At 43.6% G+C, this 19,340-nt stretch overlaps 2 protein-coding genes across 5 annotated transcripts in view; both read left to right on the top strand.

The window, feature by feature from the left end:
- The first annotated feature begins 3,463 nt into the window (after positions 1-3,463).
- On the top strand, positions 3,464-4,217 carry fam163ab (family with sequence similarity 163 member Ab). The gene is made up of 2 exons (XM_067230083.1): positions 3,464-3,556; positions 3,828-4,217. Exons 1-2 carry the CDS (start codon positions 3,464-3,466, stop codon positions 4,215-4,217), a joined length of 483 nt encoding a protein of 160 aa, XP_067086184.1.
- Positions 4,218-6,175: 1,958 nt separating this feature from the next.
- Positions 6,176-19,340, top strand: part of rabgap1l (RAB GTPase activating protein 1-like) — a 69,779-nt gene continuing 56,614 nt past the window's right edge. For 3 of the 4 annotated variants that reach the window (XM_067229559.1, XM_067229557.1, XM_067229560.1), the window contains exons 1-11: positions 6,176-6,278; positions 10,253-10,501; positions 10,668-10,848; positions 11,815-12,022; positions 12,670-12,844; positions 13,220-13,380; positions 13,704-13,814; positions 14,675-14,741; positions 15,033-15,135; positions 17,106-17,272; positions 19,076-19,202. In XM_067229559.1, coding sequence (XP_067085660.1) covers positions 10,364-10,501; positions 10,668-10,848; positions 11,815-12,022; positions 12,670-12,844; positions 13,220-13,380; positions 13,704-13,814; positions 14,675-14,741; positions 15,033-15,135; positions 17,106-17,272; positions 19,076-19,202 — 1,438 coding nt within the window. In that variant the 5' untranslated portion in view covers positions 6,176-6,278; positions 10,253-10,363. Of the gene's footprint in view, positions 6,279-7,268; positions 7,467-10,252; positions 10,502-10,667; positions 10,849-11,814; positions 12,023-12,669; positions 12,845-13,219; positions 13,381-13,703; positions 13,815-14,674; positions 14,742-15,032; positions 15,136-17,105; positions 17,273-19,075; positions 19,203-19,340 lie in introns of those variants that run through there. The other variant, XM_067229558.1, reaches the window with a different exon arrangement.

Raw genomic sequence — 19,340 nt, 5'->3', positions numbered from 1 at the left:
AAATAATGACAGGATGACAACAGTGACACGGGGTGAAGAGATGGGATGAAAAGCTTCCGCTTGGATTGTTCCAGAAGATAGTGTGAGGGATAAGTCACATCTATTCATATTCACATTGTAGCTATACGTATTTGTATAGTGTGTTTATACACCATTTAAAAACGACAAGAAGAAGATAATAATCACTATGTAGTATAAAACGTATGATTATTATCGTCATTGTTTCAAGGCTACAGAGAATAAACAACACAAAGGACAAAAAGACTCTGGCTAGACTGGATTGTACAACTTACAGGGGACGTAACTGACTTCGAAGACATGAAATAGGATTCTGTCATGTGGTGCTGTGAGGAGAGGAAAGTACAGACTTGTTTGGTCTCTTCCTGCCTCTTCCTGTCTGGCAGGAAGTAGTGGCGCCCGGCGTTAGTTAGACTTCCCTGATGTGGCGGGGTGCCATCCACCTGCAGCAGCTGTGGGGTTACATCTCATTACACTGAGTCCTTAATCACATCTGCCCAGCTACTCAAACCCAATTCTGTCTGGCTGACTGGGACTTCCTCTGTCAAACCACACACACACACATACACACACAGTGGACGCGCACAGACACACACACACACACACACAGCGGACGCGCACAGACACACACACACAGCTGACGTGCACGGACACACACATGCAGGAACGTACGTGCAGACAAACGTAGGAACACGTGCACAGACACACACACACACATGCTGCGGACGCAAGAAGACAAAGATGCAGTGTGACACGCACCGACACAAAAGCGCAGGCACACAGACATGCGAAGACGAGCGTGCACATGCTCAAACGGAAAGGCAGAAAGGCATGTGCTGTAAACATTCAGGCACATACACACAAAAATGCACATGCACACACACAACGGAAAGGCTATACCCTAATTTGGTAACAAACTGCAGCTGCGTACACAAACGCACCAATAGAAAGAAGGGGAAAGGGCACGCATGTGGCAAACACATCACATTTACATTTAGTCATTTAGCAGACGCTCTTATCCAGAGTGACTTACAGTAAGTACAGGGACACATACAGGGACATTCTCCCCGAGGCAAGTAGGGTGAAGTGCCTTGCCCAAGGACACAACGTCAGATGGCATGACCGGGAATCGAACTGGCAACCTTCGGATTACTAGCCCGATTCCCTCACCGCTCAGCCACCTGACTCCATCAACAGAGGCTTCGGTGCAGACATGCTAACACGAGCAGACGTGCAATTTTAGAGTTGAACACCTTGTGCACGGGTGTGTGTGTGACACGCCACGGGACATCTGTCAAGGTCGTGTCGTGTTGCGTTTGTGTGTGTCGCACTGTGAAGAGGTGTCACTCTGTGGCCCTGCACGCGTCCTCCTGTGTGACAAACTGTGCGGGTCACGCTGTGTTCGACGGTGTGACAGACTTTGTCTTTGTCTTTGTCCAGGTCAGGGGTAGGTCAGGTGTCATGTAAAATGCTTTGTGTGAGAAAATAAGGGGCACATCCCTTTCAGGGTGCATCTGTGTGTGTGTGTGTGTGTGTGTGTGTGTGCGTGGGGGTATGTGTGTGTTTGTGAGTGTGTGAGGAGGGATGTTGTTGGTACTGAATAAACATTACTGTGGTAGGGTTGATCGAATATTATTGGATTGGACCTGTCGTGTAGCAAAACAGCCAGTCACACCTTTGGCTCAACATCTGGGTTATTCTGGTTATCCTTATTCTTATTCTGAGTGTTTATTTGTTTGTATGTACTGTGTGTTTGAGTTTGAAACCAAATGGGTCTGACGGTGTCTTAAAGGCTCACAATGGTATGCGTGAATGTGTATGCATGCGTGTGTGTCGGTATCCCTGCGTGTGTGTTTGCCTGTGTGTATGTGTGAAGGGATTGTACCTTTTGCTCAGTGTAGCCGACAGTAACTGCACATTCAGTGTCAAATAACAGCTGTCTTATGAAAACAAATGGGCCCTGGAGACCAAAGTAACAGACCACTAAGTGACTTTAAAGCCCTGCTCAGCATCCCGGCCGAGTCTGTGGGAATGCATTAGATTTCATTTCGTCATTTAGCAGACGCTCTTATCCATAGCGACATACAGTAAGTACAGGGACATTCCCCCTGAGGCAAGTAGGGTAAAGTGCCTTGCCCAAGGACACAACGTCATTTGGCCCGGCCGGGAATCGAACTGGCAACCTTTAGATTACTAGCCCAATTCCCTAACCGCTCAGCCACCTGACTCCTAGATACAGTGCATCCCTTACACTGGCATAACGTCTGTCATTCTAACTTTAGACCTTACAGCAGCAGTTGGCCATCTTTGGCCTTGACTTAACATGTAAGCATACAAAACGTATTGTGCTGTATTATGTGTGTTATATCAAGCACTATGTGGCTAATCTCGATGGGATGATACGTCTATGTAAATGAATGCAAGTTTTTTTTTTTTTTAAGAAGAATTTACATTTGACAGAATTACAGATTATGACTTGAATATGGACCAACGAAATACCATGAGATCTTTTGAGTCTGTGTAGTACTTAAGGAGCAGGAGACATACCTTGGCACTAGTCGTTTGAAGGAAGCAACATGTGCACTTTATACGGTTTTAAAGGACACCTGTACATCGTCATTCCTGCGCACAAAATACTGATATCGGACCAAACTCATGCTTTGCATTTTGCTTCACTGATATTTATTCTTTTACTGCCATCATGTGGTAAATTGTGGTACTTCAACACACTATACTTGTGCACAAGCATCTTTGTTATTTATGACAAAAGTCCTCAGTTTCATTATAAGTTTGTATTATAAGTGCTTCTTACTTCCTTCCAGGTTCAAGTTTGATCTTCCTCCTGTGTTGAGCATCTGTCCATCAGTTTGCCTGATCATTTACAACCTGCTGACCTCAGTTTCCACACACCTGTCCGCTAACACTCTTCTGATGTGAGTAAGGCAAAACACACGTTTTCATTGTAGAGCATATCATGCAGAGTGGAAGGGTCCCCACAATTCTTTCCTTTGTATGGCCATGTGGTGAGGTGTGAGAACTACACTGAATGGTGTCAAGAAGGGCTGTTTGTGTACTTCTATGTGGTCAGATACTTTCCTCAGAGCTGACATTGAATCCAAGTTGTTACAAGGGCTATAAATGTGACAGTTTAAACTGTCAGTACAAAAGTGTTTTGTGTGTGATTAACTGCACAACAGAAAAGCAATGTCTTCTTTGTGAACATTACATGTTTATTATTTATTATGTAATTATCTCTGTTCTGCTTTGTTTCAGGTGTTAAAGCACACTTTATTGAACGTAAGTACAAGTTTGTTCCCTGTAATCACATAAAGTACACAGTATAATTTGTACTGTTGCCAGATGTACTCTGTGTCTATTGTATGCATGCTGGCTTCATGATTATGTCATTTCCTGTCCTGTCAGAGTTTGATGGAGAGCTGGTCGGATGACAGCTGGAACTGTTGTCATAACCGGAGGAATTCTCGCCACGGTGATACTCCTGTGTATCATAGCAGTGCTCTGTTACTGTAGACTCCAGGTGGGTCTACTGCATGTGAATCTGTACAATACATATGTGTTTGTGTGTACAGTATGCTTGTGTCTGTACATCCAGGTATGTGTGGAATTTGTCTGCAAGTCATTTACCCTCAAGTACTGTACTGTATGTCTGTACTTAAACGTATGCCTGGTATTTCCTCAATTGCCCAACATTTGTGATTTACTTGCTCTGTTTTTTCCTCCTCCTCTCCCTGACATCTGACTCCTCCCCTCACCACCCTCCTCCCGCTCCATCTCTCACCTCCTCTCAGTACTACTGCTGTAAGAAAAATGGGTCTGACACCGGCTCCATCTCTCAGCCCCACTTTGCCTGTAATGCCTGCAGCGCTCCCAGGCTGGAGGGGGCGGCCATCACCCCCCTCTCTCTCACACCCGAGCCCCCTCCGCCGTCCTCCGCCGCCCAGACCCCCCGCGGCTACTGCCCCACGTGCTCGCCCTACGAGTCGCCCTTCTACATCCGCACCACCGACGAGATGCGCAACGGGGGCGAACGCATCACCTACATGCCCACACACTATCAGAACCAGGCCCTGGCACTGGCCTTGCCTCCTCTCCACGGGTCCCTGTTAAGTGCTGGTCAGTCACTGCAGCCGGTGCCGGACTTCTATACGAACACCCGCGCCATCAGTACTGAAGTGTGACCTTGGAGATGAGTTTAGACTGCGCTCATCTCTCTGAGTGTTGCTGTCTCGCCTGGATGCACTCTTGAGGACATGTCTACTGAGTGGTCTTGGGAGAATCAGCTGGGTTTGGGCTTCCTGCTTGATGCCAGTCCAGTCCCTAAAAAAAATTGTCAACCAGCTTCCACTTATATTTGAGGAAATTGAAATAGTATTTTTGTCTTCTATTCAGAAGTAGGTGACACTTTAGCTATAATGTTTGATGTATTTCCAAACCCATTGAGGCTCCTGCAGCACGGAGACAAAGGGCATTTACAGCAAGAGTCTGAATTTTGCGTTTAAGGGACGAGACCCATCCCCTGTCTATGAAGGTATAGTGTGGGTTCAGTAACCGATTGAGGGCTACCTACTATCACCAACAGCTACTGTTGTTATGTCCTGTATCTGCCAAAAGTGAAAATATTAAGAAAAATAATAATATTGTATACTGTATGAACTTCTTGAATGTTTCATTTTGGAAAGGAAATGAAAACCTAAAACATTTTTTGAGAATGAGAGACACTGGAGAAGAATAGAGGAACAGTCTTAGCTTTTTTCACTGATTGACACCAGTAGAGAGACTCTGACTATAGATCTTTCTCTATGCAAGTTGTAGCACTTCTACCACCTGAGACAGGTGTGAAGAGAGGCCAAACCACGCAGCTGTCCATCTTCTCAATGTTTATCTTTCAATGTTTGTTTTTTTGATTATGTAACTGAAACTCTTTTATTGTAGTGCATACCACTGTACCCAGAGTGTTTTGGGGGAAACTAGAAAATTACTCCGTACAAAGACTACTTGGACTTCATATTTTACAACAATTATGAAATTATGAAGATACAGTAAAACTGGTAAGTATGTCCTCCATACAGTGTGTAATCAAGTGAACTAGCAGTATTTTTCAAGCTTCAAAATACTTACACTAAGGTCTTACTGAAGTTGTATTTCTCTTTATTGATGCAAAAGGTGAGATATGTACAGTATATTAGCAAATCAGCAGTGGATGCATATTTGTCCCTGGATGAGCTGACTTTACATATTTATTCAGGATAGGTTTTTAAAATGAAGAATGCAGTTTCTTGTAAGTCTTGTATGATCTAGATGTAGTTTGTGCCATTTTGTCTCTGCACTCTCCCAAATGGTTGAGCCTGTGAACTGTACATTAATGTCATTCCTTTCCATATTTAAGGTGTTTGTTTTGACATGTTAACAACTTGAAATACAATATTTAAGAAATTAGAATATGTCATTATTAGTCTATCACTTTACATCGCTCACTTTTAACGAATATTAGAAAACTTTGCTTGCATTATATTATTTCAATTTGCCCCTTTTTATATTGTGTAAAAAACGATTTTAAAGTGAGATTGTTTGAATCAGCAAAGCAAAAAATAAACGTATAGTCATAATAATTTTGCTAGTTATCCTGAAAGTTATGTTGTGTGATGGATCTTTTTTTGGTACATAAACAATGCAGGTATAGGATAGCTAAACTCCATATTAAAGAAGAACACATGATTATTCCTACAACTCAGAACTAATGGTTCTGTTATACTGTAATTTGCCTACCTGCAGTAGGCTACATTCAGTATTAATGTAGAGCTATTAGTTCATCTAACCCTAACCCTACCACCATGTTAGAAATTACATTCAAATATCTAATGAAAGGCAGACAAGCAGTATTTAACAGTTACGTTTTGACATTAAACATTTTTATATACATAAAAATAAATGTCACTGTTTGTTACTGCCGTGTAGTATTGTTTTACAGTTATGTAGTTACTACGCTTAACACGCTTACCCGAATCTCTAATCTGACAATAATTTATCAAGCATTTACACGTTTCTTTAAAGTTGTGTGCGTGTGTGCACTACTACAGTACACGATGTGAGCGCGGTCCCGCAGCTAGAGCCCACAGAGAAGTGTACGCGCTTGGAACCGCTGGCTCCGCTGGTGGCTGGGCAGTCTCGTGTACTGCAACTCAGTGACAGCTATTGCTGTTTAGCAAGTCGTCCGGACTAGTCTACATACCTCAAAACAAGTAAGTTTGACAAATAGCTATATAATTACCCTACACCATGAAGCAAATGCATTGCATGTATTTAAGAGAACGGCTTGTTTGCGTGGTGCAGTTCGCGTTAGCGGTTCTCCTACAATAGTTTTTTTTACAATTTTTGGGCGAGGATGCAAATCAAGTGCTTCACTGTTTTGGTTTACCGACCGAGCAAGCCAGCCAGCTAGCTAACTAGCTGTTCTGGTTAGCTTAGCATATCATACGGAGGCTAACCACTTGACTTGAGCGTTCCAAAACTCAGCCTAGCCTAGCTATTTACTTAAACTTCCTGTTTGTTATGGAAAGATACCGTGAAACTGCCTTCTATAGTCCTCAATATCATTTCCGGTCCTGCGAATTTGCCTTCAGAATAAGGGCACGACCTGAGATGTGCTCATAACGTGTTCAATGTTCTGTAGTGCATTTCATTAATAATAATTAGTTCGTTATCGTGGTTTTATGACAAGTAGAACTAAGTTTAAAAAAAGTGTATTTTATTGAACTAAGATGTAAAATAACTTAATACCCTTCCTACCTTTTTGGGGACATAAAGTTTCATAAAGGTTCAAATAATACAAATTACATTTTGTTACCATACTTTTATTTTGGAGAATGTGAAAGAAAAGGATATGTGATTCCATACGGAGACTGGCTTCACGCTGCTGTAAAGATGGCTAGCTAGCCTATGTAGTAACCCAGCTAGTTTTGTAGTGACAGCTCTGTTTCAACCTTTCCATTGGATGATAACTCCTTAAACCCGATAGAAATGTTTCCATGAACTCGATAAAATAGCATGACAAACTCGCTTGTGTGACATTTTTTATATAACAGGCTAGCTGAAGCTATCTAGATATGCTAGTTACGTTTATTATCTCTGGCTATACCTGTAGCTAGCTATCGTTTCTTTCTATGTTTTCTACGAAACATACATACCAAACGATTTCGGTGGTTAACGTCAGTAAGTAAGCTTATAGACAAATGCAGGTAGGTAGACTAGGTGTTGTCAAGCAATAGCAACGTTATGTTGCAAGCGAGAAAATCGAGTCATGCCATGCTCGCTTATCTAGAATAGCAGGTCTTTATTTGTCTGTTCATGTGACTGCTACTATCGAAGTCGACTGCTACTAGTTCACGCAGAAGACTTATCATCCATTTGCATTGGTTTGCCAAGAAAAGGTATTGTTGGATACTTTGCTTTGTTGCCACACCTTTCCTGTACTTCATACTGTAACAGCTTTACAACCCAGACATCGTTAGGAAGTAGGACTACTTTAAGGACGCTACTAGTGTGAAGTTTTGGTCTGTCAGACTGACATTGTAAATGTTCAATACTGTCATTAAGATTCTGCCAACAAACAGTATTTCGTAGGATTCAGATGTAGACCCAACGTGCAAGACGTTATACTAACTGTGTGTGTAACTGAAAGGTGGACCAAGTGTCACTGCCATAGAACATAATTGCTTTGTTAGCCAGTGTGTGACGTTATTGCATTATAATAATATCTGTGTGCATATTTGCGTATCTGGTCAACACTGACGGTGATACTTGTATGGTTTAACATAAAGATATGGAGCATGGGGTTTTTCTGTCTTGCTTGGTGAACATCTGAATGGATACAGCAGATACTAATTGTTGCCAACGAAAACAAGTCAAAAAGCTATCCATCACATCATGGTCGAGCATTATCTTTTACTTAAGGAATCAAGTTTGGTTTACCACACAACAATGGCATTTGTGTGCCCTGTCATATATGCTAAATGTGTCAATTCACAGCAGATATTATATGAGAGGTTTCCAGACATTCCACCATCTTTTTGTCATAACTGAAGGGATATTAGGTTTGGGAATGTCAGATCATGGATGCTCCACCCTTCCTTTGTCAGACAGTTACAAAACAACTTGCCTTGAATTCATTCTCCCACCACAGAGCACAATGAAGTCAAATAAATACTCTATTGTGCACCGATGTTGTCTTTTGAAATCACTTTAACAACACTGTCACAAATTAGCTTTATTCTTGCTTAATGGGTGTCATTAACCTGGTTTAATGAGGGGCCCTTTTAATCAGTGTCCAAATGGTTCGCCTGGGAGCCAGTTACACCTGTAAGACAGTGGTGAACTGTAAATTGCCTAACCTTGATCTGCACAACCAGTTGTAATGGACCTAGTGTATTGTCTCTGTGTTTAGAGAGACGTTTTTATGACTTGGTGTTCACACCCATCCTAACTATCACCATTGCTTAGCTGACAGGCTTGGTTGCAGTGAGAGAAGGGCCTGTGGAACGGGCTTCGCTTTGGATGTAAAAAAGGTTTGGTAACAAATGACTAGGACATCATGTTGAAACAGGCCTACTGGATCAGATCGTTCTATTTGATTTAGGATTTAGAAAGGTGTGTATGATTGTGTTGACTCGGACCACTGAAATAGTGTTAGAACTATGCACTTCTGAGCCTTATTTTTCTCTCACTTTCTGTATGCACTATTTGTAGTTGCTTTGGATAAAAGCTTCTGGTTCATGAATAAAATGTAATGTAACGTAGAGATGCAGGCCTAGACCACCTGATCATCCTGATAGTTCTGCATGTAGCACAGTTAGTCATTGTGGCACAGACTTTCCCATAGCAAATGGATCTGAATTCTCTCACAGACCAGTATGCACTTATCACTGGGAACATTCATAATAATCCTCCCTCTGCAAGTTTGTAATGGGCATGATTGAATGAGTGTGATAGGAGCACATGACTCATAACTCTATCTCTTAAGTGGGGCACAGTTTCCAAGCCCAACAAGCCGTCTGTGTGTCCCTGTCTTTCTGTGGGAGCTCTGTCGCTCTGTCCACGTGTCGCACTGTGCGAGCGTTAGTTTAGGCAACCAATCAATCACCTACCGGTATTTGCTCTTCCTTGTTTTCTGTGGGACTGAATTTTGTTGAATTTCAAGGTAAATGTATCACCTGATGATACATTTACATGAATCAGAAACCTTTGTGTAGATCATTTAGGAGACCCCCATCTTAGCCTTATGGGGCATGGTTATACTGGCTACGTGCAAGTATGAAACATGTTGGACTTGTTGGATCATGTAGCCTAACTAGATACAGTAATACACAGATCAAAACTAACTATGATTGCAAGATCAAAAATAACCTACCCCTTAGAAGACTCCAGACAAGCTACATCACTCAGATCTATAAAACTGGTCAAAAATCTAAACTGTAGTCTGCCTTAACAAAATCACTTGATTATAAGAACTGCCAGGATGAGCTTTAAGCACGTTCAGCAGAAAGCATACCTAGGCTAGGCGTAATTTGACTGCTGAATCACTGGCATTCATTTCAGATGACATGGTATTAATAGAGGCTACGGGTAATGTCTAGGTTGGCATCTTTTCGGGGCACTCTGCTGTCAGCTCAGATTGGATGCCCTCTGTCTGTGCATTAGCACCAGAGACTGGCCTGTGTGTGGGATGGACTGCAAGATGGTTCTCCTTCCTCACACTAATGGCTTTTCACGTTGGTCTACAAAGACATCATGAGAACCTGGTGGGAATTTCACCAGCTTATTCCTAAAGCTTGGAGAGCTTTTACTCATTTGGGGTGCTGCATTTCTGTTTACTCAGTTTAATTCATAAGGGGAATTCTGGCTCTGCAGTATATTTGTTCTGGAGCATACCAGCTCATGTCAGTACCGAGATCACACCTGTTGGCTCTCTTACCTTCTGTTTCCTTGATGTGTGTTGACGTTTAATGTACCATTTACACATGCTTTAAGAACGTAAAAATCACCAGAATCAGTACATTAAAGTAGACTATGGATTCTGGGTACTGTAAAAGGAAATGTATCTGGACCAAAGAGACAAGCTGTACAATTGGACTATAAGCCTAGTTTCGAACTTCCCTACGGCTGTGTGTATAAAGTATACATTTATTTGTGTTCTCCCCTGATGTTCCCATGGCTGCAGCGTCAGGGCTGTGAAGGCTGCAGTCTGCCTTGTTCCCTGAGCGTGAGGGCAAGCAAAGTCGAGGGGGAGAGCTCTGGCCCGGGCTGGTCTCCGCTAGCAGACTAGCCAACTATGGAGGACAGCTCCTCTCTGGGCAAAGTCAGCGGCTCCACCGAATCGGTGGCCACCGTCACCAGCGAGGAGTTTGTGCTGGTGCCGCCCACCGCCGGAGGGTCCCCTTCAGGGTCCGAAGGGAAGCCCCGGCTTAAGGTGATCTCTCTCTTTCTCTCTCTCTCACTCTCTCTCCCCCCCCTCTCTCTTTCTCCCTTTCTCCCTTTCTCCCTTTCTCTCTCTCCCTTTCTCTCTCTCTCTCTCTCTCTCTCTCTCTCTCTCTCTCCCCTCTCTCTCTGTAACGTCTTCTTCTTCCATGCCCCAGATGTCGTGGAACGGTAACGAGCAGCTAGAACGAGCGATGGAGGAGGTGCTGGACGACGAGCTGTTGAAGGAAGAGAAGGGTGGAGAGGAGAAGCCAGAGAAGACCCAAGACCCAGAGCCCTCCATGGGCCTGTCCCCTCAGGCCCGGCCCCTGGGCCTGCTTCTGGATCCAACACCAGCAGGTATGGTAGCATCCCACTCAAAAGATACATGGGCTTGGTGCCCAAAGAGACAAAGAGACAGGATATGACATGATGGGGATCTCTTAATAGTTTGTTTGATAAATGGTTTGATACTGGAGTAACTATGACCAAAATAGATAAACCTGATGGAAAAAGTTGCACTCAATTACAACTTTCCTAAAATAAATAAAATATGGGTTAGGGTAACCCTATTGTCACAGAACAGTGGTGTACATTGTGTTTTACTAATTACGAGGATAGTTTCGCTGATCTTAGTGATGCATGGTGACCCAAACCTATGAGTGAAGAGGATCTTTACCACACATGCTGCAAGCCATGCCACACGAAGCAGAGGAGTGCAGAGTAGAAGAGCTACCAACACAGTTTTTCCATAGCATGATTCACCTTGGTTGATTGCTCCACACAGCATACGCCACCAGATGACTCATCAGAATGAAATCAAATGACTAAGAAAAGGTTCATTTACTGCTTATGTCACAAACATTTTACTCTGTAGGATTTTTCCTGTTTTGAGCAAGCGCTTCTCTTCAGACATCAATGCATTTCTGCTGCCTCCTTTAGAAGTGGCAGCGCAAAACTGTGTGTTTGACGACTGCTAGGCAGCTGCAGGTGCTGCACTCTTCATTGTTCTGCTTCCTGTTTGTAGAGTGCGAAAGTGTAGGTTAGACTGACCCCCAACTTCCTGTCCCCAAAACTTGCTTCCTCTGCAACGCTGAACTAATTTGGAACCGACCGATAGTGTTCCATTATTATCCTGGCTGCAAAAGTGAGGTGAAACTTTGAAATAGCGCTTCTTCTCATTAGCAAGGCATGAATCGGCATGCTGTTTCTCTACTTCCCCTGAAAACATTTTCCTCGCTTCCTTTCTATGTCAGGTAACTGCTGCGATCTAACCCTCCGTTCTACACTCACAATCTTTGACCTTTGACCCCCCCACCCCCACAGTTGCGGAGGTGTGTCCAGTGGCCAGCCCCACCGCCCAGGAGGAGGACAGTGTCCAGTTCAGCAAGCTGTCCTACCTGGGCTGCACCTGGGTGAAGGCCCCGCGCAGTGAGTCGGAGGCCCAGAAGGCCATGGCCACCCTGCGTGCAGAGAGTGCCATCCCCATCCCCGTCACCCTCCATGTGCCCAACGTGTCCGACGGCTGTGTCCGGTCAGTCTCATAGCCTCGTGCACACGCACAGATACACACACAAACACGCACACATGCACACGCTCACATCCACACATCCACCTTTCCCTCATAGCACTCTGTGTACCAATGTTACAGACGCGTATGGACACATACCCACTCATTCAATACAGTCTGACCAACCTTCTGTCATTCAAGTTATACACACACACATCAAATCTGAGGTTGTAGCTCAAGAATACCGCAACATGTAATTTGGCAGCCTGAGTATTGCACTTGGTAAACATGTGCAAAACCCCACAACCCTCTCACAGTCAGTTTTAAATGACTGTGCATCAGCTGTAACCTTTTAAAAGAGGAAATGGGCTAACTAGAGTTGCAAGGTTGAAACTGAGACCGTTATTTTGAAGAAATTACTCCATACACTTGACAGGATTGCAACAGAATTGTTATAGTGACATGACATCAAAACACACCGCCGAACCACTACTATCCCATTGTTTAAAAAAATAATAAAGTATGAAAAATACAGAAACCTGTTAGATACAGAATCCCTACCACTTCAACTGAATCCGATTCAGACACTGCTGCAGTGTTCATCACTATCTTGTAAGTGCACGGTAACTGGAGTGGTGAGGTGAAACCTCTGTTGTTGGGCTGTGCATCAGGGTGGTGGACCAGGCGTCAGGCACGGAGATCGCCTCCTTCCCCATCTACAAGGTGCTGTTCTGCGCCCGCGGCCGCGAGGGCCTCCTGGAGAGCGACTGCTTCTCCTTCACGGAAAGCTACCGCAGCTCCGAGGACTTCCAGATCCACGTGTTCTCCTGCCACATCAAGGAGGCTGTGAGTTTCCTGCCCTAAAACGACACCCCTGAACTACCTATCTCTCTCAGATGTTTTCCCTGGGAGGAACTCCTAAGCTAACTGGACTGGGATGGACGAGATCATGTTCTGCTCCAAGCAGGTGATACCAGTCCAGTCATATCCCATCAGGGACTTCCATTTATAATGATTGGATGCGGGCCTTGGAGTATTGAGACAGGGCCCAAATGCCATCTGAAATATTTGTGGTTGAAGCTAAATGTTCATGCCACGCCCTGTGGGTTTGTGAGAGCCCATCCGCTATTGATTCCCTTCATAATGCACACAGGAGGCTGTGTGAGGGTGCTCTTAAGACCAGCCTTGTAGATTTTCCCCTATGCTCTCCTCCAATCACAGGTGAGTCGTATCCTGTACAGCTTCTCCACGGCGTTCAGGCGTTCCTCCAGGCCAGTGCCAGACGTGAGGGACCCAGCCCTGCCCCTCTCCCCAGACAGCGACACGTTCACCTTCACCGTTTCCCTGGAGGTGCGCGAGGACGACAGCAAGGGCAACTATAGGTCAGACACAACCCACAGACCGCACAAACACCTCCCCGATACACAGTTATACAGACACGCGCATATATTTCCACAGCTTATGAAAGAAACTGGATTTTACCTTGCTAATGGATTTGGAAATAGTTGGCAAGGGGCATGCCGTTTACTAATATTTCACCATCATGTTTGTTATCTCAAGGATTGTGTTTGACCTCTTTTCCCGAAATAAACCGTCCATTGTTATTCATAAAGCTGGCCAAGTTGAGGAGATTCCATTTTTGATGAGGTCGATTGTTGATGGAAATATAATTTCTAATTCTATTTTTCCCGTTATTACTCCTCAGCCCGGTTCCTAAGGACAGAGACAAGTTTTACTTCAAGTTGCGTCAGGGTGTTCAGAAGAAGGTGGTGGTGACAGTCCAACAGATGAGCAACCAGGAGCTGGGCATTGAGAGGTGAGGAGGGATGGATGCTATACAAAGGGTCCTTAACAGCATAATGAACAACCCCTTTAAAACATTTTTTTTAAAGGGTCATGTTGGGGAGAAAAAAAAACACTGTACCCTAACCTATTTACAGAAAAGGTTTAGAGGCAAGTTACTGAAATAGTCAAAGAAAAACATCCACAGGAAATTGTGTCAAAGCAACTAGCACATTAGTTCAGAGGAACTAACCTTACCGTCTTCCCCCTGGTTATTGTGCTAAAACAAGTTCTTCATGTTATAAATAGGCACTCTTTGTCCTGTTTCTGAGTCAGTATTCTTTATAACTTAACCGTCATGGCTGTTTATTAATGTGCTTGATCAGCAACAACACCCAAACCATAATTGATTTATGGTCATCAAAGTAATAAAAAAAAACACATTTTATACAGAATTATTGTCAAGTGGTTCATTACTGAACTTTGGTTTACAATTTCTTTGTGGAAGTGCAGACAAAAATAGTGTGATTCTCACAGCAACCACTTGATGGCGCTCTGTCTTCATGACAGGAACAGGAAGCGTTTGGCATCCTGAAAAGATGCTACCATCGCCGGGCTCCAGTCCAATCAGATCGCACTGCCAAAATGTATTAATTTATTAGCAAAACCAGGCCCTTCACAAAGTCAACTGTCAATGGTTGTTTGATTGCTTCAGTAAAAAGAATAAATACAAATGTATTATTTTTATTTAGGGATATTCCAGTAGTGATGTTAATAATAATAATAATATTATTAATATTTTAATGTTATTATAGCACAAAGATAAGGTGATGAAATATGAGCTGCATTTTCTCACCCTTTGTTTCTGTTTTGTACTCCCTTCATCTCCACTAGGTGCTTTGGAATGTTGTTGAGTCCTGGACATAAGGTCCGCAACAATGACATGCATCTTCTAGATATGGTGAGTTCTCCTGGAGCCTGGGAATCAGATAGTAAAACTAGAAGCAATACTTCTCCACCACCTTTACCTGTTTTCTGATAAATTAGTGTATGTAAAGATTAATTAAAAGAACTGGTATAAAGATTTACCATGAAGTGAGAAATGTATTTATTACATTTGTAAAGATATTTATGAAGATAGATGGATGGATGGACAGACAGATAGATAACTGGACAGATAGATAGGTACTTCATTCATTCCTTGGGGGCGAGTGTGTGTGTTAAGTGGTGTGGTGTGCTGGTTGGTGTGTAGGAGTCCATGGGGAAGAGCTCGGATGGGAAGTCTTACGTGATCACAGGCATGTGGGACCCCAACATCACAGCCTTCCAGGCGCTCAACGAGGACACACCTAAAGGTAAGGCCCAGCATTCAACTCTGACGGGTTACTTTAGAATGAATACTGTTACCGTCAAATGTATATAGAAGGAGTAAATGAATTTGCTTTCAGCTCTTTTCCATTTGCTGACAGGGATGAAAATAAGAGAACTTTTGGAAAATATAATGTCAGGTGTTTGAGTGTGTCAAGTCATTTTCAACCAAAGATCATGACACAGTAGCCAATACTCCAGCCTGCAGTAGTCACCAATCGCATGTTAGCGACTGCAGAGTGGTTTCAAACACCAGTATTTGTCTGTGAAGCTCTTGTGTTGTATTAATAAATTCAAATCCGGTGCAGCCGAATCCACATCAGGACATCCCCATAGTCCTTGTGTGTATATCTTGGCGGCATGCTAATATATCCTTGGCTCCTTTGGTGGGACAGAGGTGAATGTGATGCAGGGCAGATTACAGGGTGATGGATGAAGGAAGGCTCTGGAGATTCTATCCTTTGCCTGTTAAAGGGTAAATGTGTGGATCTTGGAGAATTGCTAATATATTCTCAGTAATAAAAACACAAGATGGCAATATTTCATAACCAGGATACACGCAGGATGGGCCATAATCCAACAACAAAAAAACTATTGGAGTTCTTAAAAAGGCCATTAAAATAAATTGAATGCTCAAAATGATTGTTGTTGTTGAGATTCATGTTTCTCCACATTGTGTACACCGCAGTACAGGCATTTTAGAGAGTGGTGTTAGTGCAGAACCTCGCCTCAATGAACTCATTATATCAAGTAAATTAGAAAGCCCGGCAACTTGCTGACTCTTTAAGTCATGAGAGTTTGACTTGAGACTGTATGGCAGGTTGTCAAACCCACCTAGTTTAGGGGAGTTAGGTGGTCTGAGCCACAAGCCACACCAGCACACAGAACCACTCTTAAAAGTGTCGATTCTGATGAAAAAGGCCTGGAGGTTGGAGTATTGATAACTGACCGGTGTATGGCTGCAAGCAGGCAAAAAGCAGACCAAAAAAAAAAAAATCTAAGATATCAAAATATTATTGCTCCTCTTCTTTAAAGCACTTCCCTGTTAAAACATAGATATTTGCTGATTGACATACATCCTACCCTCAGAATAGATTTGAGTAAATTGGTGTTAAATTGTAACATCTACAGATCTAGATGAGGCCTTCTCTAGTTTTTCTAGTTTTCCCCAGACTCATTTCTCATTAATGTCACTGACACTGTTTCGAGACGGTGGAGAAAACTATCCTCTGCCAACTGAAGTTTGAGAGGATCTTGTTTTATGGAACATCCTTCCAAACCAACATTTTACGCTTGACTCTATCGTAATTGGAATCTATTTTAGGCGATTTCTTACAGGGGCGGTGTATTTTCTTTTTCAAGTTAATTAAAATAATAAAACCCTCTGAGTGTGAAAGAGGTTATTTGCCTCTGTAGCACAGTTTGTTAGATGGCTATCTGTTCTTGTTTTCCTCTTCTTCTATCATTGGGTTCCCAGTTGGAGAATCTGCAAGATTAGTCAGCCTGAATCACTTTTCTTTTGTACATTATATTTAATGGCAAAATCTGGTCTTTACTACAAACTATTTTGTCGAGATTTTAGTTATCTTCTTTCTTTTTCTTTGTCAATACTGTACTTCTCACAACTCCTCCTTTTGAGTAAATCTCAGGGAAATATGTAGCACTGATGGCACAAAAAATGCTTCTAGAGAAACCTTGTCGTATGGTGTTATGAATTATAAATCAAACAAACCACAAACGCAACATGCAAATCCAAGCCTGTTGTAGTGTACCGTTCTGTACACTTACATGGTGTGTCAACCCACAACAGTCACTTGGAATTGAGTCGGTGACACAATGTATGTTTTGATGTCCCTGTTGGCACTACAAACACCAACACTAAATCACCAAACCCTGTCCACACACCCTTTCTGACAGCGTGTCACCCCCATCACCATGTGTGCTCTTGTGATTTCAGATAAGCAGGTGTACATGACTGTGGCGGTGGACCTGGTGGTGACTGAGGTAGTGGAACCGGTTCGCTTCCTGCTGGAGACCCTGGTGAGGGTCTACCCTGCCAACGAACGCTTCTGGTACTTCAGCCGGAAGGCCTTCAGCGAGACCTTCTACCTCAAACTCAAACAGGTACTGTACGCGAACTCGGCCCGAGTTATTCTCTACGCGGTAGCTGCAACTGACCCTTACTTGAAGACACGAGATGGTTGAGGTGTTTCTCTGCGACAAACATCCGTTCTCGATTCGTTTGTCTCTCTCTGAATTCGCGATCGACTCCTCAAAGACGGCTCTCTCCTGAGACAAAGACACCAGACACTTCCACTGCATCCTTGTCAACATGACCACGCCCAAAACACTCGACCCCGTGCATGACCAAGCAGAAGTCCTGTCGTTAAAAATGCGAGGGTCAGGAGTCAAAGAGGAATCGATGACTTTGCATGCGGATACAGGGGTCCCCCAGACAAGTCATTTCCACAGGTGCTTCAAAAGCAACTGCAAGGCTTAAGCAGGAAGGTTCTCTTCACTATCCTCTCTGTTGTAAAAAAAGGCAAATCTCCTTAGCATACTCTTGGGGACCCCACCAAGCAGCAAACCGTCGGCTTTGTATCATCGGGAGCTAATAAGAGTCTACATCTCATTATCACGCGATAGCAATTAGCGTCGGTGCCTGAATCGCTGCCTGATTGCCTCTCTAGTTATCTCATCAGCACCAGGAAGAATGCCTGCGCTGTGGTTAAAAGCTAATTAAAAGATAATATGGTCTTGTTTGCATCAGATTCGAATCTGACGTCCGTATTATTTTATTCTTATTTGTGACTTCCAGGCCCTCTCATTAGGGCGGGAGGAATGGGTTCTAATCATAGCCGGCTGCCTCGCAGAACTGAAACTGGGAATGGAAAGCGTTTGGTGATTGCATTAAAACCAGTCTTTAGGCTGCAATACACTTTGTTTCCACTCGATTAATGTGACTGGGGACAGGATACAGTAGGGAATGTGTCTTAATAATGTGTATTATTTTTTTAATTTATAAAAAAAAATATAAAAAAATCTGAAGACTGAACTGCTCAGAGGAGACTAATGTCATCCTGACACATGCGGGTCGTTAAGAGTTTTAGCCAGCCATTCACCGGCTTGATGGAAGATTCTCACACTAAGCTGACAACTCCCCCATGTAGCCTTGGTGTAGATCCCTTGGCTGGTGGAGGCCAGCGCACAAGTCAAGTGCAACTGCCAAGTCAACACAGGGACAGACGTGCCAACAGGACTACAAACTGGAGTTATGACAAAATCTGCTAATTTTAGAAGAGACCTGCGTAGCTGAGCCGAGACACTGACTCTGACCGTGCCTGTCTCCCTGTGAACCCCATTACCAGACACTCTCTCTCCCCTCGCGTTCTCTCCTTCTCTTTCTCTCTCCTTCTCCAGCTCACTCACTCCCTCTCTCTCTCTCTCTCTCTCTCTCTCTCTCTCTTTCTCTCTCATTCCTTCTTTCTCTCCCCCTCTCTCGCTCTGTCTGCCAATTCTTCATTTAATTTCCTCCTGTACGTGTAATTATATTTTCCCTGCTCCCCCCAGGGCAGTGGCAAAGGTGATGCTAACTCTGGGATTGGCTTTCAAAGGTTTCAAAGCTCTAAACATATTGAGGTTGCAGAAGGGGGGGGGCCCCATTGCGACACTGCCGGCTCTAAGCTGATGCTATTTTCAATTTTGGGAGAAAAATATTGTCCTTGAGCCATTGTGGATAATAGCTTTACTTTATGTTCGATCCTAGTTTTACACACAGGTCTATTGCAAACTGCTTGTGAGCTTTTGGAGTGTGTTTTCGAATGAAATATTAAATCGAGTATTAAATAAGTGTTTTCCTCTGTGGTGTTTGATGGTGCTTGGTATCTAACCTATAAGGATGATCAGATTTTGATTGTGTGTGTGCAGGGCAGTGAGAAGGGCAGTCAGGGCGACGCCGTGTTCGAGGTGGTGAGCCTGCAGAGAGAGACGGAGAGGGCCACTGGAGGACGAGGGAGACTGGCCTCCCCAACTGAGGAAGAGGAGCCAGAGGAAGGTATGGATCTCGCTCTCTCTCTCTCTCTCTCTCTCTCTCTCTCTCTCTCTCTCTCTCTCTCTCTCCCCCCCCCCCCCCGCTGTTGTTTTCTTCCCCAGTTTCCTCCACTTCAGCCTTCTGTCTACTTTTTACCTTCTA

Source organism: Osmerus mordax, chromosome 26 (assembly GCF_038355195.1).
Source record: "Osmerus mordax isolate fOsmMor3 chromosome 26, fOsmMor3.pri, whole genome shotgun sequence".
NCBI lineage: Eukaryota > Metazoa > Chordata > Actinopteri > Osmeriformes > Osmeridae > Osmerus > Osmerus mordax.
The sequence above is the reverse complement of the archived record's forward strand: the minus strand, read 5'-3'. Positions and strand labels throughout refer to the sequence as shown.